Source organism: Hibiscus syriacus, unplaced genomic scaffold (genome assembly GCF_006381635.1).
Source record: "Hibiscus syriacus cultivar Baekdansim isolate YM2019G1 unplaced genomic scaffold, ASM638163v2 tig00111099_pilon, whole genome shotgun sequence".
Lineage (NCBI taxonomy): Eukaryota > Viridiplantae > Streptophyta > Magnoliopsida > Malvales > Malvaceae > Hibiscus > Hibiscus syriacus.
Genome location: NW_024062984.1, coordinates 694,342 through 722,312, shown reverse-complemented (window position 1 = coordinate 722,312; position 27,971 = coordinate 694,342). Strand labels below are relative to the sequence as shown.

The following is a 27,971-nucleotide window of genomic DNA, read 5'->3' as shown; positions in this document are numbered from 1 at the left end:
ATATCGGATTTAAATCCCTTATTTACATGCCAACCACTATCCTTATTACAAAATACATACTATACATTTCTTTTCTGATCTGATCTTTGGAAAGGAGAAACTGACCTGCCTTGCATAATTTTTTTACCAATCTTCCTCTTCTCGGAACCTACGCGTGAAACAATCACATGCTAAGTCGTTTACTTAGTGAGGCATATAGAACATAATTATATGCTAACTGTAAATTCTACAATGCATGAACATTTGATATTACCTTATCGTACCAAAACATATATTCTTTTCTGTAATATATATACATACATGCACATATCATGTAACATAACATCATTAACATGCTTATCATCTCTCATTCTATCATCAATAATTTCTTTATATACCATATCAGCATATAATGTAAACTCTAAATCACACCATTGCATAAACAATTACCAATCTCATATAACAAATACATTTCACTTAGGAATACACACAGTATCACATATGAATCTTGTAAATACTTTTGATGTCTTTTATAGGCCCATGTACATTACTGAGAACTTAAGGTATGTGAGTACTGTGAGGTTGTGCACTATGCTGTCACCACAACTCGTATAAATTTGCATCGTAGTGCCACGTAGAATTTGCACCGAAGTGCCGCGTAGAAATGCACCGTAGTGCCATATAAGATTGTCCATAAGGACCATATATAAATTCCTTAAGAATCATATACATATACCAAGGATCAAGTAGGTGTCTCAAAAGACCTCATACATGCTCCAAAGAATACATATACGTCCCGAAGGACCATGTAGAATTTGTCCCGAAGGACCGCGTAGACCCTCGACTCTTGGCATACCAACTATACCTCTAGATCTCATGACATATTACATGTGCATTATCTTTCATATTTATTACATATTCATATCGTCACATGGTTCACTTACACGTAGAACATTTTCATATGATTCACTTTCACATGTCACGTGGCTTATATCTTGTTCTTATGTCTTCTCATATACATATCATTTCCATACCTTTATCACATAGCTCATATAATTTTTCATGCATATTCATGTCACATATTTTCATATCATTTTACATGGAATCACGTAGATTGTTTCATATGGCTTATATCATTTCTCCTTTGTTCATATACATATGTCATATATATACATCACATAACACATAAGATAACATATCATGCATATCACATAGTTGCTATCATTTTTTCATATATCTTCATGTAGTTCAATATCACATATTGCACATAATAACATATTACACCTATACACATTTCATGTACTCATGCACACATAAAGATCACATAACATTTTAGAAACTACTTTTTACCATAATAACTCTGTCACTGGCTCATCGCAAGCCAATGTTTGATCAATAACATTAGTACAATTAAATTGCACTCACCTTAGCCTTGCTTTGATTCAATCCTAACTCTTCGATTGTTCCGTAACTCGTTTAGGCTCGATATCTACATAACATAAATTTCAAGACGATTTTCAGAAGCCTAAACCTTATAACTTGGTATTAATAACTTAGGATAATTTATGTGATCTTTATGTGTGCATGAGTACATGAAATGTGTATCGATGCATACTCATAGTGCATCGATGCGCCTGTCCAAAATAGCCCGAAATTCATCAATATTTCACCCAAATTTTCATGTAAAAATCCTTATCATGCTACTAAATTCATCTATAACAACTTTAACCAATTCCTATCATTCCAACACCCTATAATCTTCCATATTTCGTCCAAATTCTTAAAGCTAAGAATCATACCAAATTTTCCATGTTATCCAAACTTAATTCTAACACTTCTAACTTCTTATTCTCATAGATGACAAGTCAAATTCAACCTCCAAATTCATTTAAACCTTCTTATTCAAAATTTCACTTAAAAACTCATTTTCTTTAATCTTTCATAACTTCTTTATCTTTTGATTTTAAGACAACTTAAGCTTTCCTTAAGCTTAGTTATGATCAAAACTCAACCATAAAATCAACAAATAATTAGCTAACAAAGAAACTCACATTTGCCTTTGGGTTTCACGTGAAGAAGAAAGAAATAAGATGAAGAGAAGTTTTGGAGAAAATATCTCCTTCATCTTATCCTTATATCCTTATTAATCACATTTTTAATTAATTTCTAAGTCAAATGACCATTTTGCCCTTCATTTCATTTAATAATTACTAATAACTTTTAGGAAATATCTTCACATAAATCATTGAACTATTCAGCTATTCTACTTTAATCACCAAATTCTGAAATTTTACAATTTAGTCACTAACCCATAGTTTGGGATGTTACATTTTTCTTATTTTAAAAATTTCAATGAAATTTTAGATATATTTTTTTATATTTTTATATCATCTTTATTTATTTGCCACAACTCCACTCTAACCTTGGTTTAAAAGTTTATTTATTTATCTGGTGGAAATTAATGTACAAAAAGTAGGGGTGTACAAAATTGGATATCGGATTCGATCGATCCTAAAATTTTAGATAATTAAAATAGTGATTCATATCCGAATCGAAAAACGAATATCTAAAATTCGGGTATCCTATTTTTTCAGATTGGATATTCGGATATCTGAATTCGAATATAAAATTTAATTTGAAAAAAATAATTTTAAAATTTTAAATTATGTAATTTAATGTTATATATTCGATACTTCTACTATATTATATATATACATATATTTATTTATTTACTACACACAATAAATAATTATATATTCTTATTTTATTGAGTTAGAGCTTTAATGGGTTAGTGAATTACTCCTTTATTGGGCTAAATGTATATAAAATTTAAAGGCTCAATTTTTTTGGATTTTATCTGATCCGTATCCGAACCGATTATCCGAAAGAATTTTGGGATATCCGATCTGAATTATCCGAAAATAAAAAAACAAATCTGATATTCGAATTTTCATATCAAATCAACGGATCGGATCCTTTTTGCACACCCCTAACAAAAAGACCGTCAAATAATCCGTCAAGCCACCCATGCAAGGCTGTCAAATTGTCTCATGCTATGTATGACTCCTGGCACCCCTGCTCTCCTGTCTTGCATATTTGAAAGAAAAGGCCAAGATTTAGGAAGCTGCAAACCCAGAATAATCTTAGAATCTTGGCATCTTAAGATTAGGGTTTTCTTTTCTTTTTTAGTTGTAGTTAAACAAAAAATCCAGTTGTTTGCCGATCACACCATGGTCGTCTTTTCTCTTCACTTTATTCCCTACCTGCACTTCTCCTTGTCTCTTTCCTCAGCGCTTTTAAATCCCCACAAGTTCACATATATATATACATGCAGTTATGTGTTGACATATAGAGGAGAACGGAGCTCAAATTTCTTCCGAACATGCCTCTGCACCGTGCTGTGTTGTTTGTTGGCCCATGATTGAAACTGTAAGTCATCCCTTGTAGTACTGATGTTTCGTTTTGTACACAAAATGTCCCATTTCTCTTTGATCATGCACTAATCAATTGATTAGAGTATTGCGATTCCCGTTAAAATGAGGGGAACATTTGATTTTGACAGGAAAGAGAAAAAGAATGAATGAAGTAATGGTGAGAGCAGTGATCCCGCCTGGCTCCCTGAATGCCAACTGTGGATGCTGTCGATAAGTGCGTCGGCCCTTCCCAGTTGGCATCGGAGGAGTCAGGCAGGTCTTGCTTACCAACTTACATCTTTCTATATCCTCATTAAACAAGGGAAAACAAGGGAAAACAAGGGGCAATGAAGGTGGTGGATCCATGCACTTTTGACTCTTTTAATACATTTTTATCTTATTCTTAAGTAGAAGAATGAGCGAGAAATCGTAGATAAAATTACTAAACATTTTTCAGCATCAACTGATCATTTAGTTGTTTTTGATATACCTCTGTCTATTTGTATAAAGTTCTTCATAGGATTGATCATGGTCTCATGGACGTTTAGTCTCAATTTGATGTAATCGATTTTTGTTTCCGGTGGTAAATCTAAAAATATTTTTCAAAATAGATACATATTTATTTTAGGGTAAACATAATTTAAAAATATTTTTTAAGATAGACACATATTTATTTTAGGGTAAACATTATCAGTAAAATGAATAAAAAAGATCGTAAATCTTTAAACTTCAAAAGAGATTCTAAATACAAATAAATTTTAGAATGGACATACACCTATATGCATCCGCCAGTATTTACCTCCCTCGCATTAAAAAAATACAAATAAATTTTAAATAATCTCAATTATCGCTTAAACATATTGTAAACCTTTCGGTCACAAAAGAGATTCTCTAACAATATTATTTTAGCCAAGGTCGGGGTTAGGACGTTGGAGGCCTTGTGTAAATTCTTAAAAAGAAGCCCTAAAATCTCAATTTTTTTTTAAAAAAAGAGGCCCTTAGTAAAATTTGCAAAGCTTGAATGCAATATATATAGGGAGATTGGTGATATTACTAACTCAAATATTAACAATGTGAGATAGGGAGATAATGAAGATGAGTTCATTTCTCGTAAAGTGGAGTTATACCCCAAAAAAATGAAAATTTTATTGTAATAAATCTAATTTTTTTGGGCCCTTACTATTCCGAGATCCTGTTCTATCGCTCAAGTTGTGTTCCCTCTAGCCTCGCCTCTGATTTTAGCAATGAGGAGATCTATGAATTAACAATAGAAGTTATAAAATGTTTAATGAAGTGACATATTTGTTCTTTAATAACAAATTATTGGAATAATGTCAGTTTTAATGACGGGGCCACACTTAAGTGAGAATGAGTATGCGTTTATTTTGAAATTCAAATTTTCTTCGATTAATTATTTATTTCAATGACGATATTTAATCTAAAATTTTATTTGTATTTATTTCATATAAAAAATTTATATTGTTAACATATGTGTGCAACCTAAAAAATACCCGCGGTTTAGTCTCTTATAGTTTATGCCATTGAGGAAATGAAGGCAAGATTTTGGCTGTCATTTTGAGTTTGATTCAAATGATTACAGTAATTGTATGGAGAATGGTTTTAAGGCTGATATTCTGTCAATTTTTTTATATTTGGAGAATGGTTTTAAGGCTGATTTCCAGGATTGTATTTTGTAACAATAGCTTAGTTTTAGCCTTACGGTTTACTTGTTTCCTCTTTTTAGCTGTACAACTTTCTGTATATAATTTCAATCATCTATCAATGAAATGTGTGGAAATTATTCATTGAAAATTACTGCAATACTCATTTCCTTACATGGTATCAGGAGAGCCAATCTCTACCGAGTCTCCGATCCAAGCCACTCCCATGTCTTCCTCATCCGATCAAAATCCAACATTTACTCTCAATACCCAACCTTCTTCCGTTACTGATAAACCACTTATTGCTCTCAACATTACTGCCCAACTCAATGAAAAGTTAACTCCCTCCACCTTTCCTCACTGGCATGCTCAATTCGAAGCCCTCCTTATTGGTTACGATTTACTCGACTATGTCGAAGACACCCTTCGGTGCCCCTCTTCCACTGGTACCGCTGTTGATGCACTGCACAAGACCCATTGGGTCCGACAGGATATGAGTGCTATTTTAGCTTCCACATCTTCTTCAATCACCCCCTTATTGCTACGACAAAGACCTCCCATGAAGCTTGGAAAAAGCTTAAAAATTTATATGCTAGTCGATCTCGAACTCATGCTATGCAATTAAAAGAAGAACTCACACTAATTCAGCGTGGAAATCGGTCAATCACCGAATATCTCCACTCTCTGAAGGCCTTGGCTGATGAAATAGCCATCATTGATCATTCTATTTCGGATGATGACCTAACTCTTTATGTGTTGAATGGTTTAGGTCCAGATTTTCGAGAAATAGCAACGCCTATTCGAGCTCGAGAATCTTCACTGCCTTTGAGGAGTTACACGACCTTCTGGTTGGACATGAAGCCTATCTACGGCACATGGAAGCTGCAACGCAACAACTAGTTTCTTCTGCAAACTTCACGAAGACGAAGCAGTCTACGCAAGGGGAAAATCAATCCCGGTCCTTTAAGAAAAATGATGTTGCACGTGGAACTCAAGGTTTCAGCTCAGGCCGCAATAATCATGGAGCCCAACGTGATGGGCGTCGCTCCAACAACAATTCTGGAAAGCCTAGCAATTCCAATCGGCGTTATCAACCCGAATGCCAACTTTGTGATCAGTTGAGACACATTGCAAAGTACTGTCCGAAATTTAACTCCCAGAATGTTTCTATCAATTTTACCACCGACAAAAATTGGCTACTTGATTCGGCTGCTTCTCATAATATCATGGGTGATCTTTTCAATTTATCTATTCATTCTGAATATGATGGAACTGACGAAGTAACTCTCGGTGATGGTTCAGGTTTGGCAGTCTCACACATTGGCTCTTTGTCTTTGCACTCCCCTCATCGCACTTTTACATTGCGTGATACCTTTTGTGTTCCAAACCTTTGAAAAAATTTAATTTTCGTTCATCATCTCACCAAACAAAACAATGTCATTGTTGAATTTCACCCTTTCTATTTTCTTTTGAAGGACAAGATAACGGGGGCGATTTTACTAAAAGGAGCATGTGACAATGGCATCTACACCTTTTCGGACTCAATGGTGACATCCAAAAAGGTTGCTAATGTACATGAACAGACTTCTATTGATGGTTGGCATAAGCGTCTTGGGCACCATTCTCTTAAAATTGTTCATCGTCTCGTCAAGAATTTTTCTCTTCCTATTTCATCAAATAAAAATTTGTCTTCACTATGTCATTCATGTTCTATTAATAAAGCTCATCAACAACCCTTTCGTGTCAATAGTCTTCAAAGTCATGAGCCCCTTGAACTTATTTACACGGATGTGTGGGGTCCTACTAGTTATATCGGTATTGATGGATCATGATATTACATTATTTTTGTCGATCATTATATAAAATATATATGTTTTTATCCAATGATCACTAAATCCAATGTTTCTCATATTTTTCCATTTTTCAAAAAGTTTGTTGAAATTCGCTTTCAAAAATCAATTAAAACACTATATTCAGACAATGGTGGTGAGTTTATTGTTTTGAAATCATATCTCTCACTTCATGGAATAACTCACTACACCATTGCTCCACACACCCCGCAACAAAATGGTGTCTTTGAACGTCGTCACCGTCACCTCATTGAAACGGGCATTACGCTTCTTCATGATGCAAATCTTGATTTTTTTATTGGCCTCATGCCTTTCAAACAGCTTCTTACCTCATAAATAGACCGCCCACGCTCATTCTTCACGAAAAATCACCATTTGAAGCTTTTTTTTTATCAAAAACCAAATTATTTAAAATTAAAAAAATTTGGTTGCATTTGTTATCCCCTCACTCGACATTATAACTCAAATAAAATGCAGTCCAAATCGAAAGCCTGTATCTTTCTTGGTTATTCACCAACTCAAAACGCGTACAAGTGCTTTGAACCACAAACCAAAAAAACTCTTCTTTTCACTACACGTGTTGTTTGATGAGACCAAACACCAATCCAGCTCTTTTCAACCTATCCCATCCGTCTCACCCGAAAACACCCCTGACACTCATACCTTCATTCCTCTTCTTTTCGTTGTTCAGCAACCTGCAATTCCTTCCTGAGCATCAGCACCATCGCACCTTCCGGAAGGTCCTCCTGCCATTGTCATGTCCTCCCCAAGTAATTTCGGACCCCCTATTTCTTTACTTCATGATTCTTTTCATGCTCTAGATCACACCATGTCTAATCTGAATCCTCCTTTAGCTGAAAATATGACTGTTTCTTCATTAAATATCCCACCATCTCCTCCTATTTTCTCTACGGATACCCATCTAGGTACTGATTATAATCCCTCAAATCTGAATCTCACAAACCCTTCCCCAACAAATAATCCCCCTCAACGCACTCACAACATGACCACACGGTCAATGAATCAAATTTTTAAACCCAAACAGATCCATATTGTGTCCAAATATCCTCTTCCCCCGACCATAGAACCAACGAGTGTGAGTTAAGCCATCTCTCAACCTCACTGGCGTAAAGCCATGTCCACTGAACTCACGACTCTAATGAAACATGGGACTTGGGACCTAATTTTACCACATTCCAACTGTCAACCCGTGGGCTATAAGTGGGTCTTCCGAGTAAAAAGGAAAACATATGGGTTAGTGGACAGATTCAAAGCACGTCTAGTTGCTAAGGGTTATCATCAACGTCTTGATGTTGATTACAAAGAAACATTTAGTCCTGTGGTTAAACCAGCAACTATTAGAGCTGTCTTATCTATTGCATTCATGAATGGTTGGGATTTGAGGCAATTGGATGTCAACAATGCCTTTCTAAATGGTAAATTGACTGAAACTGTTTTTATGGCACAACCCGCGGGATTCAATGATTTGTCCAAACGTCACCATGTGTGCAAGTTGAACAAGGCGATTTATGGGCTTAAACAAGCTTCACGGGCATGGTACACTGCCCAAAAAAATGTCATTCTTCAACTGGGTTTTCAGAATTCCAAGACTGGCTCTTCTCTCTTTATTTACAGCCAAGACTCCACTCTTTGTTATTTCCTAGTCTACGTTGATGATCTACTCATTACTAGAAATAATTCAACTCTTATGGCCAATATTATTAAGCAGTTGGGTCATATGTTTCCTCTCAAGGATATGAGATCTCTTCATTTTTTCTTGGGGATTGAGGTCATTCCTACTCGGGCTGGGCTATTCCTCTCACAACATAAATATGTTCGTGAACTTTTAGCCAACACCAGTATGAGTGGTGCAAAAGATGTCTCAACACCTCTCTCTACGACACATTCTCTTCAACTAGTTGATGGTATTGCTGCTGTGGACAGCTTTGAGTTCCGTCGAATAATTGGAAGCCTTCAATACCTTTCCTTGAAACGTCCAGATATCTCTTTTGCAGTCAACAAACTTTCTCAATTCATGCATAAGCCGACTACAAATCATTGGACAACAACAAAAAGGCTTTTCCGCTACCTCAAACAAACCATTTTCTATTGTATTCAAATTCACAAAGATGGACCTTCCATTTTAAGGACATATTCCGATGTCGATTGGGCTGGAAATGTGGATGAACGAACATCAACCTCTGCCTATATTAGTTTTTTGGGCCTTAATCCTATTTCTTGGAGCTCAAAGAAACAAAGAGCTGCTGCGCGCTCCTCAACTGAGATTGAATATCGGGCATTAGCTAATGCGGCTTCCGAGACAATGTGGTTGTCTACTCTTTTCAAGGAACTAGTTTTTCCAATCAAAGAATCTCCCCAGCTGCTATGTGATAATCTTGGAGCCACCCATCTCAGCTTTAACCCAGTAAATGAAACATATTCAGATCGACCTTCATTTTGTGCGTGACTTAGTGCAAAAAAGAAGCCTCTAAGTTAAACATGTCAATACTCAAGATTGGTCTTGCCGATGAAAGCTCAATCTTGCGGGGCGTATAAGGGAAGCATGCGAGGATTCCATTCAAACCAAAACAGAGCATATATAGCCGGAAATCATGGCCAATATTCTGTCAATTTTTTATATTTGGAGAATGGTTTTAAGGTTGATTTCCAAGATTGTATTTTGTAACAATAGCTTAGTTTTAGCCTTACGGTTTACTTGTTTCCTTTTTTTAGTTGTACAACTTTATGTACATAATTTCAATCATCTATCAATGAAATGTGTGGAAATTATTCATTGAAAATTACTGCAATACTCATTTCCTTACAGGTACTGCAGTTAGAATCTATGGTTCGTGGAAGTAGAGAGTGTTTGTGTTGTGTCTGTTAGGTATGGCTCATAAATATACCAGTAAAGGGGACAGGAGATGGAGCGGAGTGAGCGAAGCGAACATCAACAGTCCTTACAAAGAAAGTCTCGTTGTGGGGTTACAAATTATGTGGGTTGGGGGTGCGGGGGCGTAGCCCCCGCGGTACGGTACATGGTTGATTTTGTAATTATGTACCAGAGTTTTCTATTATAAATAGAGATGTAACCTAGACCTAAAATATCATTGAATAAAAATTCTAGCGCCGCCTAGGCACCGAGGACGTAAGCACATTGCCGAACCTCGTAAAATTCTCGTGTTCTTTCGTTTTCTTTACCCGTTTTCGTCAACAATTGGTATCAGATGTTAGGAGTAAAATACGAAGTCGCGAAATTCGATGGTCAGGGTAACTTCGGATTATGGCAAACGAGGGTGAAGGATCTATTGGCGCAGCAAGGGATCTTGAAGGCTTTGCGACCTACAAAGCCGGCGTCGATGGATGAGGAAGATTGGGAAGAATTGCAGCAGCGAGCGGCAGGAACCATACGATTATGCTTGGCGGACGAGGTCATGTATCACGTCATGCATCTATCGTCTCCAGACGAAATTTGGAGGAAGTTGGAAAGTCAGTTTATGTCCAAATCCTTAACGACAAAACTGTATCTGAAGCAGCGGCTGTATGGGCTGAAGATGCAGGACGATCACGATTTGGCGCAACACGTGAATGTATTCAATCAAATCGTTTCTGATCTGGCTCGGCTTGATGTGAAAATCGAGGATGATACTTCTGATTGCAGTGAGGGCGATATGCTTTCTATTTCAACGACACAATTGACGGATGCTTGGATTCTTGATTCTGGATGTTCTTATCACATCACGCCAAATAGGGAATGGTTTTCGACATACAGGCCGATTAATTCTGGTTCGGTTTATTTGGGTGATGATCGATGTTGCAATATTGTTGGTATTGGTGATGTCAGAATCAAGATGCACGATGGCTCCGTTCGGACGTTGAGTGGTGTTCGACATATCCCAGACTTGAAGAAGAATTTGATTTCCTTGGGCACTTTGCACAAGAATGGTTTTATCCCTAAGGCTGACGAGGATAGGGAAACCATTCGGATTGTTAAAGGAGCATTGACTGTGATGAAAGGCAAGATGACTGCAGGGAATATCTACAGATTGTTAGGGAGTACCGTTGCAGGTGGAGTTCACTCTATTGAGTCCTGTGATGATACGACAAAATTGTGGCATATGCGCCTTGCTCATCTTAGTGAACGTGGTATGGCAGAATTACACAAGAGAAACTTGTTGCATGGTGTCAAAAGCTGTAAGCTCGATTTTTGCAAGTATTGTGTTCTTGGTAAACAGACTAAAGTCCGTTTCAAGACTGCGAAGCACACAACTCAAGGGATTCTTGATTATGTGCATTCTGATGTATGGGGGCCTTCCACGACATCGTCTTTGGGTGGATCTAGGTACTATGTTACTTTTATTGATGATTTTTCACGGAAAGTTTGGGTGTATTTTTTGAAACAGAAATCTGAAGTTTTTGAGAAGTTCAAGCTGTGGAAAGCTGAGGTAGAAAACCAAACAGGACGAAAAATCAAGTGTTTGCGGTCTGACAATGGTACGGAGTACACAGATTCACAGTTCCTACAATTCTGTAAGGAGCATGGGATTCAGAGGCATTTTACAGTGCGCAAGACACCACAACAGAATGGTGTTGCGGAACGAATGAACAGGTCGTTGAATGAAAGAGCCAGATGTTTGCGGTTGAATGCGGGGCTTCCCAAACACTTCTGGGCTGAGGCTGTTAACATGGCGTGTTACCTTATCAACAGATCGCCAAGAGCATCGCTGGCTGGGAAAGTTGCAGAAGAGGTATGGACTAGTCATGATGTTAGTTTTGATAACTTACGGATTTTTGGTTGTCCTGCTTATGTGCACGTATCTGCTGATGAGAGATCCAAACTTGATGCAAAATCGAAGGAGTGCATTTTTCTGGGTTACAAGAAAGGTGTCAAAGGATTCAAGTTCTGGGATCCAGTTGCGAAGAAAGTTGTGATTAGTAGAGATGTCGTTTTTGATGAACAGTCTATGTTGCAGCAGAAGCAAGACACGACAGTGGTAGATTTCGAGCAGTTTCCAGTTGAGAAACCAGAAACTTCTCAACCGACTTCTGGTGGTTCCACTACGGATGATTTGCAGGATTATAGTCTCGCCAGAGACAGGGTGAGACGGACGAATATAAAGCCTCCGAACAGATTGGGTTTTGAAGACTTGGTATCTTTTGCACTTACTGTTAGCAGTGATGATCCAGTTACTTTTCATGATGCCTTTACTAGTCAGGAAAACGACAAGTGGATGGCAGCCATGGATGAGGAGATGGAGTCTTTGAATCACAATCGCACATGAGAGTTAGTTCCCCTTCCTGAGGGTAAGAAGCCGATTGGTTGCAAATGGGTGTATAAGAAGAAACCAGCAGTAACAGAAAAAGAGGAGGAGAAGTTCAAGGCTCGTTTGGTAGCGAAGGGTTTTTCACAGCAGAAAGGAGTTGATTATGATGAAATCTTTTCTCCTGTGGTCAGGCACACTTCAATCCGAGCAGTACTTGCATTGGTGGCTAGTTGGGATTTGCATTTAGAGCAGATGGATGTTAAAACTGCTTTTTTGCATGGTGATTTAGAGGAGCAGATCTACATGCGGCAACCTAAAGGTTTCACTCAACCTGGAAACGAGCATTTAGTTTGCAGATTGAAGAAATCTTTGTACGGGTTAAAACAGTCTCCGAGACAGTGGTATAAACGGTTTGACTCCTATATGATCAAGATTGGCTACAACCGATGTGAGTATGATTGTTGTGTCTATGTTAAGAGCCTTGATGATGGTTCTTTTATTTTTCTATTACTGTATGTTGATGATATGTTGATTGCTGCGAAGAACATGGATGATGTTATCGGTTTGAAAACTTTATTGAGTCAGGAATTTGATATGAAAGATTTAGGTGCTGCAAAGAAAATTCTTGGAATGGAAATTTGCAGGGACAGAGACTCAAGGAAACTGCGGCTATCTCAACGGGGTTATGTTGAGAAAATGCTAGAAAGGTTTGCGATGAGCAGCGCGAAACCAGTTAGCACTCCATTGGCGAATCACTTTAAGCTCTCATCAGAACAGTGCCCTAAGACAGATAAGGAAGCTGAAAATATGGCAAAGGTTCCGTATTCTAATGCTGTTGGCTGCTTGATGTATGCGATGGTATGTACTCGTCCTGATTTAGCTCATGTTGTTAGTCAAGTTTGTAAGTACATGTCTAAACCTGGTAAGCAATATTGGGATGCAGTCAAGTGGATCTTTCGGTACTTAAAGGGTATTGTGGGACATGGAATTGTTTTTGGGAATCAGCGGGATAATCCTTTGGTTGTAGGATATGTGGATTCAGATTATGCAGGTGACTTGGATAATAGAAGATCTACGACAGGGTATGTGTTTACTCTTGGTGGAGGGCCTATTTGCTGGAAGTCTACTGTTCAATCTGTCGTGGCACTATCTACAACTGAAGCTGAATACGTGGCAGCGGCTGAAGCTGCAAAAGAAGCTTTATGGCTTACTGGTTTAGTGAAGGAGTTGGGTGTTCAACAAGGTGGAGTTCAGTTGCTTTGTGATAATCAAAGTGCTATTCACTTGGCTAAGAATCAGGTGTATCGTGCTAGAACTAAACATATTGATGTAAGGTTCCACAAGATCAGAGAGTTGGTTGCATCTGGAGAGGTTTTGTTTCAGAAGGTACATACTGATGAGAATGCCGCTGATATGTTCACCAAGCCAGTTACGACAGACAAGTTCAAGCATTGCTTGGACTTGTTGAATGTTTCGAGTTGTTAAAGAAGCAAGGTAACCCAACCCACATTGAAGTTTCCAAGGGGCAGGATATTCGCCAAGGTGGAGATTTGTTAGGTATGGCTCATAAATATACCAGTAAAGAGGACAGGAGATGGAGCGGAGTGAGCGAAGCGAACATCAACTGTCCTTACAAAGAAAGTCTCGTTGTGGGGTTACAAATTATGTGGGTTGGGGGTGCGGGGGCGTAGCCCCGCGGTACGGTACAGGGTTGATTTTGTAATTATGTACCAGAGTTTTCTATTATAAATAGAGATGTAACCTAGACCTAAAATATCATTGAATAAAAATTCTAGCGCCGCCTAGGCACCGAGGACGTAAGCACATTGCCGAACCTCGTAAAATTCTCGTGTTCTTTCGTTTTCTTTACCCGTTTTCGTCAACAGTGTCCTTATTTTTGTTTCTTCGACTTGTAATTTCAGAACAAAGAGGCTGGGATTGGCTCTAAAGATCGTGGTTCTAGTATCGTTGATTGTACTGCTGGTTCTCTGGCCGGTCGTAGCCGTTGTTGGAAGCCTTTTAGGTGGGATTGGGTATGGATTTTTTGCTCCCCTTATTGCAACTTTCGAGGCCTCCTGGCAGAATGCGATTGGGCAGAATGCGATTGACAAATGCTACCACTGCTTTGCTGTGAATTGCTTTTCTCGGCCTTCATTTATGTTTGCTTCCTTTGCAAGCTACCTGACAGAATTTTGTGTTAATTTTTTCCAAGAGTAGAACAGTTAAAATGTAAGTTTGGTTCCATTATTAATAAGCATTATATTATTGTAGTCCTTTGCCTATATCTTCCACTCTAGCATGAATAATGCTTTTTTCATATATAAATGTCTCTGCAATTTATACAAATATAGGGACGCACTTTGATTGTCGAAATAGCTTTCTTCACTAGGATGAAAACAAAGTGGCCATTCGGGTTGTCAAATGTACTTAAAAGTGGAAAGGAATGTGTATCCCTGCATATTTCATTCAATCAAAATGCCTTCTGGGCCTTGTGTCTGATACTTAAATTAGGATGGCATGTCCAACTATATCCTAACAACACAATTATGTTGTTTTCTCTCTTTCTTTTTTGTTCCGGAAATGTCTATAATTATTAGCACTTATAACATTTATGATGATTCAACTATAACTTTCGCACTACATGACTGATATATATTGTGAATTAGTTTGGGAACCTTTTGTCCAGTGTGTTATTTGCATGCAACACACTTCATTTAAACAACAAAATGGAAGCTTAATAATGTTATGCCAGGATGGTTGTTTGTCCACCATTAAAGGAAGCTGCACCGTGGTGACGGACTTTACGGATTTCTGTTTCCACTCATACTTCTCCTACATGGATGAGCTAAGTGAAAAAATGTCTCCGGATGAGAAACCCATGGATATAAAGTAAGAACTTCCCTTCTTAAGCTTTGCTTTGCACCATTCAATAAATATAAGTAAACTCTTGGGATTTATTACATTTTGTTCTTGCAAGGTTATTGAAATTACCAGGTTGCTTGTTGGTTGGCTTGATTGGCATGTTAGTTGATGTGCCTTTGATTACAGCTGTTACTCTATGGAAAAGCCCATATATGCTATTCCAAGGATGGAAAAGGCTGTTTGAATATTTAATTGGTTGGGAAGGGCCATTCTTCGAGACGGTGTGTGTTCCCTTTTCCGGTTTAGCAATACTTTTATGGCCTTTGGCTGTTGTGGGAGCTGTAGTAGGAGCTATGATTGTAAGCTTCTTTCTGGGGTTTTACGCAGGAGTTATCGTGCATCAGGTCTGAAAATGTTTCTTTCTCTGTTTTTTGCTCTTATACACTTCTTTTGTTTCAATTGGTTTCAAGTTATGTCCAACATATTTGTTAAATTCCAGGAAGATTCACTTTACATGGGATTTTCCTATATTATATCTGTGGTTTCTCTATTTGATGAGTATGTAAACGAATTACTCTACTTGAGGGAAGGATCCTGCCTGCCCAGGTACAACATGTGTTAATGTTCTTTATTTTAATCACTAGAAGAACCATGAATGTTCCTCCTATGCATGCTTTGACTTTTCATTTTTCTTGAAGTACTCGTGTCCAACACATATTCAAACATAGTGGAGCTGCATATTCATCCTAGGACACTTGGTATTTAAGAACTTCAAAAAAATTAAATGTACACTTACTCTCAAGTCCTAGGAACATAGTGTTCCTAGTTACTACGGTGATTGTCTTCCTTTTATTTTTACACATATCTCTTGATTGTGATTATGAGACATGCTTTTGACAGTCAGACCCAGATATCGTAGAAACATGGGTCATAACCATGATATCGAGAAGGTTGATGATAACCGTTACAATGAATTGGAGAGTAAAGGTGAGGCATCCCGCCAAAAACTTGTTTCAGAGAACTCAAGAACATTGAAGTGGGCTATCCAACAGTATAGACCTATGCAGGTCAGCTCTTTGACGTATAATATCGAATTAATGTCTAATGTACAAGTGCTCAATTAGGTTTGATATTTTATAGGTATGGGACTGGCTTTTTAAATCCTGTGAGGTGAATGGTAGGAGACTCCTCTATGACAGCCTAATAACTATCAAGGACATCGAGGAATGCATTGTCAAGGGAAATTGTAGAAAGCCGGGTATAAGACTACATGCTTGGTCCATTTTGCAGTGTCTGCTGACATCAGTTAAGGGTGACTCGTCTGGCTTAGTGATCAGTATGTGCCTCACTCTCTCACTTTATTAAGACCAACATTATGGAGGATACTAGGGTTATAATCATATTATTTTGTGATTGAATTTCCCATGTGACAATGCAAAATTAACAAGGAGTTATATGCCAAGGGATAAGGTGTTTGAATGGTTCATTAGGCCACTCTTTATAATGAAAGAGCAATTAAAGAAACTCGAATTAGATGAAAGTGAAGAGGCTTGCCTGAGGAAGCTTGTTATGGAGTGCAAAAATGAGACACCTGAGGACTGGAATGATGCAGGTGTTGGTTTTTGGAAAATATCCCACATTGGTTTTGTATAAGGAGGAGGGGATATTCTTTTGTTATAAATAGAGCCCTCCTCCTCCTTAGTTTAGCATCCCACAAATATAAGCCTTCTTCACTATTGAAGGCTATTTGTACTCTTTCTCTCTTTGTAATATTTCCTCTATTAGTGAAATATTATTTTAGTAGTGTTCGAGGAGGTAGGCATAATTTTGGCCTAACCTCGTTAAATTTTGGTGTTCTCTTTGTTATAAATAGAGCCCTCATCCTCCTTAGTTTAACATCCCCTCTTGACACACTTGGGATTGGTTCAATTCACTTGAGGAATCAGGATGGATCAATTAGAACCTTAACATGTGTCTATTATGTACCAGATTTAATGAGAAATCTCATCTATGTGGGAACCTTAGAGTCAAAAGGTTTAGAAGTGAGGGAAAAAGATGGGATTATGAGGATTATCTCTGGTGATAATGAAGGGAATCTGGAAAAGAAACAATGTGTATTACTTTCTGGGTAGTACAATTATTGGGACAGCAGCAGTGGCAGCTTCTACTGATGATCAGGAGTCAGAAGCAACCAGGTCATAGCATATGCGCTTGGGGCATATTGGTGAAAAATCCTTGAAATTGCTGATAGATCAAAGATTATTGAAGGGTGCTCGGGCTTGCAAATTAGTTTTTTGTGAGCATTGCATCAAAGGGAAGAAGACGAGGGTGAAATTTGGAACAGCAATCCATGATACTAAATGTATTTTGGATTATGCTCATTCAGATGTATGGGGGCCTTCCAAGACAACTTCATTGGGAGGAACACACTATTATGTCACATTTGTTGATGATTTTTCCCGGAGAGTTTGGGTGTATACAATGAAGACAAAGGATGAGGTGCTAGGATTTTTCCTTAAATGGAAAAAAATAGTGGAGACTCAAACAGGTAGAAAAATCAAACGTCTCCGTACAGAAAATGGTGGAGAGTACAAAAATGATCCATTTCTGAAAGTCTGTGAAGAAGAAGGTATTGTCAGGCACTTCACTGTCAGAAGTACACCACAACAGAATGGGGTGGCAGAGCGTATGAACCGGACATTAGTGGAGAAGGTTCGGTGTATGTTGTCTAATGCTGGGTTAGGCAAAGAATTTTAGGTTGAGCCTTTGGTCTATGCTTGTCATCTTGTCAACCGCTTACCATCGACTGCTATTGGTGGTAAAACACCATTAGAGAAATGGTTTGGAGAACCTACTATAGATTATGATTCCTTACATGTGTTTGGTTCCACTACATACTACCATGTTAAGGAGTCAAAGCTGGATCCAAGAGCAAAGAAGGCGATCTTTATGGGGATCACCTCTGGTGTGAAAGGCTATCGTCTTTGGTGTCCAGAAACAAAGAAAATAATCTTCAGCATGGATGTTACCTTTGATGAATCTACCATGTTGAGAAAGGTGACTTCAGAAAAATTGGAGCAGACAGATGGAATGTAACATCCTCAATATCGGGTTAGTGATTTAAGTGTAAGATTTTTAATTCAATGACCAAACTAAATAAATTGAAAAGTGAATGAATTAATTGAAAGATGTTGGTGTAGGATTGATTAATAAGTGAAGAAGAAGTAAGAGGGTAAAAGGGTCATTGAGCAAATAAAATAATAAAATAATAAATTGTGGGTATTATAATACCCATGTGAATGAATTGAAGAGATAAGTTCCAGATTACTCATCCCCCTTTTCTCTTCATCTTTTTCCTCTTCAACGTGAAACCCAAGCTCAAGGTAAGAATCCGAACTTAGGTCGTTTCTTTGATTTTTAGCTTGGAAATTGAAGTTTGGATGTTATATAAGCTAAAGGAAAGCTTATATGACATTAAAACAATAAGATAAATGTTTTAGAGATATATTTGAAAAATGGGTTTTTAGATGAAATTTTGATATGGATGAGTTTTTGAAGTTTGAATAAGATTTTTGACTTGTCAAGAGGTTAATTAAGGAATATAGAGTGTTAGAATTGATTAATAACATGTTTGGAATTTGGGTATGATTATTGGTTTTAAGAATTTGAATGAAGTATTGGAAATAATAAAGTGTTGAAATGATAGAAGTTAGTTAAAATGGTTGTAGCTAAGTTTGGTAGTATGTGAGAAATTGTGTATGAGAAAATTTAGTAAGAATGGAGGATTTTCGGATTTGAACAGTAAAATTTACAGATTATGCGGAGGGAACCGATACCCCCTGGGGGGGAATCGATTCCCCCTAAAGGAAAAGTTGAGATTTGGTTCATTAAATTTGTTTAAGATGTTAGAGGTTAATTGCAAGGTTTAGGATTTTGATAATTGTCTCGAAAATTATGTTCATGTAGATATCGAGCCTAAACGAGTTCCGGAACAAGGGACGAGTAAGATCGATCGAGGGAAAGGCAAAGAGATTTAGGTGAGTGCATATGCGTATCATGATTATAGAAATACATTCAGGTCTAGACTTGTGATAAGTCTAGATTTTATATCTTGATACATGAATAATAATATGACTTCTAAGTGTACATTACTATGATCATATGTTATGTGTGTTATATGCATTATTTTACCTGATTTATGTATTACATGAAAATGTGAAAACAATTATGCAACATGGAGTTATATGATTACATGAAAAGATGATATGAGCTATGTGATAAAGGTAAGAAGTTACATGTCTACGCGATATAAACTACGTGAAATGTAAAAGCCCATGTTATGTAGATGAGAACTATAGGTATAGTTGGCATGCCAAGAGTACAGGGTCTACGCGGTCTTTCGGGACAAAAATTCTACGTGGTCATTCGGGACGTATATGTATTCTTTGGAGCATATATGATGTCTTTTGAGACATGTACTTGATCCTTGGTATATATATATGATTCTTAAGGAATTTATATGTGGTCCTTAGGGACATATTATATGGCACTACGGTGCAATTCTACGTGGTACTTCGGTGCAAATTTATATGAGCTGTGGTGACAGCATAGTGCACAACCTCACAGTACTCACATACCTCGGGTTCTCAGTATTGTATCATGGGCTATTGAATCTATTGAACTTACGGAATTTATTATATGAATTTATGATGATTAAATTGAGAAGATTATTGATAAGGTACATTGTTATATAGCTTACATTGATTGCATAGATGTTTTCGTTACGTTTTATTTTATTATAGCATCATTGTTATTATTATTATGCCTCACTAAGTCTATGACTTAGCGTGTAAGCGATTTACACGTAGGTACGAAGAACCAAGATTAGCAGAAATAGAAGGTTCAGTGTATGTTGTCTAATGCTGGGTTAGGCAAAGAATTTTGGGCTGAGCCTTTGGTCTATGCTTGTCATATTGTCAACCGCTTGCCATCGACTGCTATTGGTGGTAAAACACCATTAGAGAAATGGTTTGGAGAACCTACTATAGATTATGATTCCTTACATGTGTTTGGTTCCACTGCATACTACCATGTTAAGGAGTCAAAGCTGGATCCAAGAGCAAATAAGGCGATCTTTATGGGGATCACCTCTGGTGTGAAAGGCTATCGTCTTTGGTGTACAGAAACAAAGAAAATAATCTTCATCATGGATGTTATCTTTGATGAATCTACCATGTTGAGAAAGGTGACTTCAGAAAAATTGGAACAGACAGATGGAACTCCCAAACAGGTAGAGTTTGAAGGAAGCAGAATTGACCCAGCCAGTAAAGAAACTGATGTTGACTCTCCTATGGTAGAAGAAGAGTCTGATGAAGAAGAGGTTCAAACCCAAGAACCTCCACAGCAACATGAATCAATTGCACTCAGAAAGGGAAAGAGGACCATTAGACAACCTACTCGTTATGCTGATATGGTCTCTTTTGCATCACCAATTGTAATTGATGACGTTCTTGCCACTTTTAATGAAGCAGTCCAAAGTTCATAACATAAAAAGTGGAGGATCGCTATGAATGAAGAAATGCAATCCCTTCAAAAGAATCAGACGTGGAAACTAGCTAGTCTTCCGAAGGGAAATAATGCAATTAGGTGCAAGTGGGTATATGCAAAGAAAGATGGATTTCCTGACAAGAATAACATCCGCTACAAAGCAAGATTGGTGGCTAAAGGCTACGCTCAAACGGAGGGAGTTGATTATAATGAAATATTTTCTCCAGTTGTAAAATATTCCTCCATCAGAATTTTGTTGGCTTTGGTAGCACAGTTGGATTTGGAACTAGTTCAGATGGATGTAAAAACTGCATTTTTACATGGAGACTTGGATGAGGAAATCTACATGACTCAGCCAGATGGATTCAAAGTTGCAGAAAAAGAAGAGATGGTGTGCAAATTAGAAAAATAGCTATACGGATTGAAGCAATCTCCAAGGCAGTGGTACAAGCGATTTGACAAGTTTATGATAGGGCAGAAGTACACAAGAAGCAAATATGATCATTGTGTGTATTTACGCAAGCTACAAGATGGATCCTATATATATCTTATTCTTTATGTTGATGATATGCTGATAACTTCCAGGAGTCAGACAGAGATTGCGAAATTAAAGACTCAATTGAACAGGGAGTTTGAGATGAATGAACTTGGTGAAGCAAAGAAGATTCTAGGCATAGAGATATCAAGGGATAAGAAATTGGGGAGGCTTTGTTTGTCTCAGAAAGAATATCTGAGGAAGGTACTAAAATGTTTTGGCATGAATGAGAAGTCAAAACCAGTTAGTACACCTCTTGCTCCTCAATACAAGCTCGGTGCATCCATGTCACCTAAGGATGATGCAGAACGGGAATACATGTCAAAGGTTCCATATGCAAGTGTTGTTGGTAGCTTAATGTATGCAATGGTGTGTACGAGACCCGATATTTCACAAGCAGTTAGGGTTGTGAGCAGGTATATGCATGATCCTGGAAAGGAGCATTGGGAAGCTGTGAAATGGATTCTGCGGTATATTCTGAACACCGTTGATGTTGGTTTGGTCTTTCAGCAGGACAAACAAGATGGTCAGTGTGTAGTTGGGTATTGTGATTCAGACTATGCAGGTGATTTGGACAAGTGTCGATCAACTACTGGTTATGTGTTTACATTTGCAAAAACACCAGTCAGTTGGAAATCCACCTTACAGTCAACAGTGGCTTTGTCTACTACAGAGGCAGAGTATATGGCAGTTACAGAGGCTGTGAAAGAGGCAATTTGGCTTCAAGGGTTGTTTGGTGAATTGGGAATGAAACAAAAGCACATCAAAGTGCACTGTGACAGTCAGAGTGCTATTCATTTAGCAAAGAACCAAGTTTATCATGCAATGACAAAGCACATCAATGTTCGATATCACTTTGTACGAGAGATTCTAGAAGAAGGTGGAGTCATAATCCAGAAGATTCGGACCACTGAGAATCCTGTTGATATGTTGACAAAAGTGGTAACTGCGGTCAAGTTTAAACATTGTTTAGACTTGGTCAATATTGTTACAAATTGAAAGATGAATTTGCAGACACTACTGAAGATTGGATTTTTTGAGAGACATGTGTGGAATTTGCCAAAGTGGAGATTTGTTGGTTTTTGGCAAATATCCCACATTGGTTTTGTATAAGGAGGAGGGGAAATTCTTTTGTTATAAATAGAGCCCTCCTCCTTCTTAGTTTAGCATCCCACAAATATAAGCCTTCTTCACTATTAAAGGTTATTTGTACTCTTTCTCTCTTTGTAATATTTTCTCTATTAGTGAAATATTATTTTAGTAGTGATCGAGGAGGTAGGCATAATTTTGGCTTAACCTCGTTAAATTTTGGTGTTCTCTTTATGTCTATTTAATAGCTATTGTCGGGTATAGTTGTTAATTATTGTCCTATTAAAATTACTTGTCTTGGTAGTTCTGTCTAAGGAAAGTGGATTTTAAGAGGGATCATTGTGACCCCTCCTCTTTCCTGGGAATCTACATTGGGGTGATTTTTAGTACAATCATTTTCACACTAGTCACCTAGATAATAATTTTCAAGGTGAATTTGTTATTATTGTTGGAAATTAACCCGAATTCTACAACAACAGGTTATCCATCTGATGATAATGTCAGGAGAGCACAACTTCAAGCCATAATTAGAAGGTACGAGAACAAGCTATATCAGTAAACCAAACAATTCTTCAACTGGTCGACTGATCTTTTCATTTGCCCATCTTATTGTGCAGGATAAATCATTATGTAGCATGCTATTTGGAAGATGGAACCATAACCTGAGCTTTAAGTTTTCTAACTTTACTTGGTACGCTCATCTGTCATCATGCCATTTTCATTTTTCGACAGATTGCAGGGAATTGTAACTTCCATGTCCCGGGTACCAACATTCCGTCGTCGGTTTAGGAATTTGGTGAAGCTGTTGTACATAGAGGCCGTTCAGGCTGATGCTTCAGCCCATCATGTTGGAGGAATCCTAAAATCTAGACATGGTGGCAGGAGATCCTTTGGAAAGGGCAATAAAAAAGATAGTTATGAAAACGATGATGCAGTAGTAAATAAAGCAACTTCAAATGAGGATCTAGTTTAAATTTATTGTAGAATATTGGTCAAAATGTTTAGACAATGAATAGTTTGTCAGTGTAGAAAAACACGACAATGAAGATGTTTGTTGCAGTAAAAATAGAAAAACAGGCATATTTGCAGATCACAGACACCTCATTCCACTCTTTAACTGTTGCATGTCATTGTAAAATTGACTATGATGTTCATGTCAGCCAGAAAATTGTAACTTACCCTGTCTGGCTGCTGTACATGTCTCGGACGCTCATTGATTTTTTAAAAAAGGGCAAACTTAGACTATATATAGCAAATTGGTTTTGAGGAAATTTTTGTCGTCCCCTAGTTTCGGAAACCATTTTTTTCTTGCAACCTTTGGATGGAGGTTTTCACTCCATGGAGAGACAAAGTTCCCTGTGTTCTTTCATTCCGTCTCTTCCCAAAAAGAATCACAATTTCTGCCAAAAACAGACCAGCATGCTCACGTATTTCTCTTCTGCAATTTTGTTTTCGCTGAACTTGGTATTATCTTTAATCCCATCGTTCATAAGCTAAGATGCCAGCATTCTTTAATCCCATGAAACTTTCGGACACAAGGTATCGTTATCTTCTACCATATATAGGGTTATATATGGGTATATATAAAATCTTGTGAAGAAAAAAATTGGATGAGATCAGATCAGATGCCGTGGCACTGAATCATTAGAGGTTTTGCATGAAAAAACAATAAAATTTGCATCTACAAATGGCATTTCATTTCCCCTTGAGAGCTCAGTCAGTTGGAAGCTCGTCGAATTATGCAGAAAGAGTAACCGAAGAACCTCACCCACAGACGAACAATAAAAACGCTCAGACCACCGTTACGTTGGTGTACCAGACGAGTATAGTCGGATATTATCAGAACGTCAAGGTTTTGCGGTGCAAGAACGTTTTGAACCATTCTCTCAGCATCAAGGTGAATAGCACGCAAGGGAATTTCCAATACTCCTGCAAGATCGATCATAAGCCTTGGCATTTCTGGAGCAAAAGAGGGTACAAGTCATTTGAGGTTGAAGGGAGCCAATTACACGTTTACTGGGATCTTCGTTCCGCTAAATTCACCAGCGGCCCCGAACAGGTATCGGATTACTACATCTTGCTAGTTGCCGATGAAGAGGTGGTTTTGTTACTGGGGGATTACAAGAAAAAGGCGTACAAGAGAACGAAATCGAGACCGACCTTGGTTGAACCTCTCCTGATTTACAAGAAGGAAAACGTGTTTGCCAAGAAGCTTTGCAACACGAGCTAGATTCGATGGAAAAAACAGAGAACACGACATTGTTGTTGAGAGTTCAATAACCAGAATAAAGGATCCTGAAATGTGGATCAGCGTGGACGGGGTAGTTTTGGTTCACGTCAAGAATTTGCAATGGAAATTCAGAGGGAACCAGACTGCTCTGGTCGATAAGCAACCGGTTCAAGTCATGTGGGATGTCTACGACTGGTTGTTCAGCAGCCTTGGTACCGGCCACGGTGTGTTCATATTCAAGCCGGTGATGGCCGAAGCGGAGAGTGACAGAGAAGGAAGCAGCCACGGCGGAGGAGACAGCAACAGCGGAAGCAAGTATTATTCTACACTAGGTGTCGGCATCACATCGGAATTCAGCTTGTTCCTTTATGCCTGGAAGATTGAGTGAAGATATTGAAAGCCTTTTTTTTTCTTCTTTTAAATTGCAGTTCCCATTTGACAAATAGAAATACATTTTACAGGCAATTTTCATGAATGTATATTGTTGAAGTATTGTAAATTGTGTACTCTCTAAAAACTGAAGTTATTGAAGCAAAATGTTCATTTTAAAAGATTATTTGACCGACATTCAAATATGAATATATGTCTATCACAGTTATATTAGCAGTTGATAAATCAAGATTAGAATGATAATTATGATCCTAATCGACTCATTAGTCATTATAGCACAAAAAGTGAGTGGCATAAAGGATCGAACCAAAACTATTTGAAAATTAGAGGATGAAATTGAATTGAAAGAAACGTATCAGGGTAGAAAAAACAATTTCCTCTATTTATTTTATTGTTCTCCAAGAAAATCCTCTTAACTAAGGGAGGAACTAGTGCCATTCGCTTTTCTCCTCTTAACAAGTGCCACTGGGACGTACTTCCAAGGAGAAGAAACCAAAACTAATTGGATTCCAACGGCAAAGGCAGCAAGTGGTGGTGGTGGAGAGCCATGGCGCGCATTCTATGGTTAAATGTTTTAGGTTCTTGCAGGAAGCAGAAACTGAGATTTAACATGTGAGTGGGTGCATATTGTAGTGAAAACTAGGGCCCCTGTTTGTCGGATATGATACAAATTGCAGTCAGCAATGGCTTAAAATAGTTGAAAATTGATCTTATCTGTTCCATATTTGTCTGATGAATCAAACAAGCAGGAAGTTTAGTGCCTGGAAGGTGTTCAACATGTTATGTGATCTAACATGTTTCTTGAATGATTGCCTGACCCCATCCATTATTTCTTTCAGGTTGGAATACCTTTGTTCTTTTTTTTTTAAATATTTAATTTTAAAATATTTGAATTGACAAAAAGTGAACTTGATTATCCAAATGGATGTTATTTTACAATACAAAGGTTTATATTTAATGAATATACACTGAATTAGGAGTGATGTTATATTTCCTTTGAAAATGGAGAAGGGTGAGAAACTTAATTTGTAGTTCAGGTGTTTGCATCGTTGTTGTTTGTTAATTAGAAGTGGCAGGACCACAGGGTGTGGACCATTTAAGCCATTGTTGGGTGTTGAATTGAATGGGGTTGGTTTTTCAAGACCTGCAATGAATTTATATTTGGGTGGTCGTACATTGCCAAATCTTGTTTTTCTGTCATGGTACCAAGGTATCGGTATATGTCAATTTCAAGATAAGATTTAAACCACATTAATAAAGTGTTGCTTCGGCTTTGCCTTTGGTATCGTTCTGTGTTTTTTTATTAATCTAGAGTAAATACGAGATATTGTTTATTCATAGTTAATTCTATCATTTAAAATTAAACGCTCATATTTATGACATTCTTAATGCTTAAACCTGAAACCCTCAATAAAAACCAATAATTCTTTGCTAAACCTTAGCCTCACCTTAAAGTGGCATCAAAATATTATTAAATAATTTTCTTCCTACAAAATAATATTATGTACTAAATATATTGTCACTGTTGTTGTTGTGCTTGTTATTATCGTACATCTTTAGCTTTACTTTTGAGGTCGTTGTGTTGTCTAATTGGATTTTAAGTACTTGCCTCCTTCTCAAGCATATTTTTAAATTGAAGATTCATATTTTATTAGTGAAATTATTTTAAATATAATATATTCACGAAGTGACTCTAAATAATATTTTTTAAATTAAAGTAGCCATTAGTTTTTCTTACACAATTTGTAAACTTTATTATATAACGAGAGTAATATTAAAAAGACTCGGGGCTAATTTTTTCTTAAATTATTGTTTTAGAAGATTGTATTTTCTTAGCATAGAATTTAAATATATTTTGATATTTGAATTTTAACATTTTATTTTAAATGAGTATTTGAAAAATATTTTAAGTTAATTTTTAGACTTTTATTTCTTATATTATTCTAATACTTTTTTTTTATAGCGGTGTTATTTATGCAACACATGATAACCTATGATTTTGTTACAACGTTAATATTGTAAATTTATATTTTTTTATAGAAAAAAATTAAAAAAATCAAAATAATAAATCTAATAATATTTAAAGTCCAAAAATGTTTTTTACAAAATTTAAATATATATATATATATTTATATAATTCATTCGACGAAACCTAATATCAATGAGCTTTACTAATTTATGTTTACTGATATTCATGGAACCGATTTAAATGATTAAAATAAGAGAAAATCGCCTCAGTGACCAAAAAAAAGTTATAATATACGATTTTAACCAACTTTTTTTGGATTTGCCAAAATGACCAACAAAATCGCAACGCGAAATAAAAATCGCAACGCGATCCCCAGAATCGCAAATCAGTTTCCAGAATCGCAACGCGATTCTTGAAAATCGCGATGCGATAGTACAAATTCGCATTGCGATTTTCCATAATCGCAACGCGAATATGAAAATCGCAACGTGAACACATAAATCGCAACGCGTATCCGTAAATCGCAACGTGTATCCGTAAATCGCAACGCGTATGGGTAAATCGCAATGCGTATCCGTATATCGCAACGCGTATCCGTAAATCGCAACGCGTATCCGTAAACCGCAACGCGTATCCGTAAATCGCAACGCGTATCCGTAAATCGCAATGCGTATCCGTAAATCGCAACGCGTATCCGTAAATCGCAACGATAATCCGTAAATCGCAACGCGTATCCGTAAATCGCAACGATAATCCGTAAATCGCAACGAGAATCTGTAAATCGCAACGATAATCCGTAAATCGCAACGAGAATCTGTAAATCACAACACTGAAATTTTGGGTATATAACACTGAAATCATAAACTAAATCCCTAAATCGCAACTCATTCCATCTCCATCTATCACTCTCTCCGGCGACATCCGTTCCTATATCCAACGACATCCTTCCCCATCCGGCAACAGGTCTTAGTTTCGCATCTCGTTTGTTTAGTTACAACCATGAAATCATCTAATGTTGATCATGTTTGGATAGATTTGTGTTTTGGAGGGTCATGGGATAATGTTAATGGTGTTTTACAATATATGCCTTTACCCATAAATCTTCAACTAAAATTGTCTTTACAAAAGTTAACTTATGAAACTCTAATGCTACGTGTTTCAAATAAATTGAATTTAGAGCCC

The 27,971-nt window shown here is 37.2% G+C and overlaps 1 protein-coding gene and 1 pseudogene across 1 annotated transcript; both read left to right on the top strand.

Moving 5' to 3' along the window:
* The first annotated feature begins 15,187 nt into the window (after positions 1-15,187).
* On the top strand, positions 15,188-23,174 carry LOC120153332 (uncharacterized membrane protein At3g27390-like). Its single transcript, XM_039165313.1, has 7 exons — positions 15,188-15,433; positions 15,529-15,635; positions 15,934-16,096; positions 16,170-16,365; positions 16,456-16,641; positions 22,680-22,734; positions 22,933-23,174. The coding sequence occupies exons 1-7, from the start codon at positions 15,188-15,190 to the stop codon at positions 23,171-23,173; spliced, it is 1,194 nt and encodes a 397-aa protein (XP_039021244.1). The 3' UTR covers position 23,174.
* Positions 23,175-23,859: 685 nt separating this feature from the next.
* On the top strand, positions 23,860-24,921 carry LOC120153268 (annotated as a pseudogene).
* Positions 24,922-27,971: the final 3,050 nt, after the last annotated feature.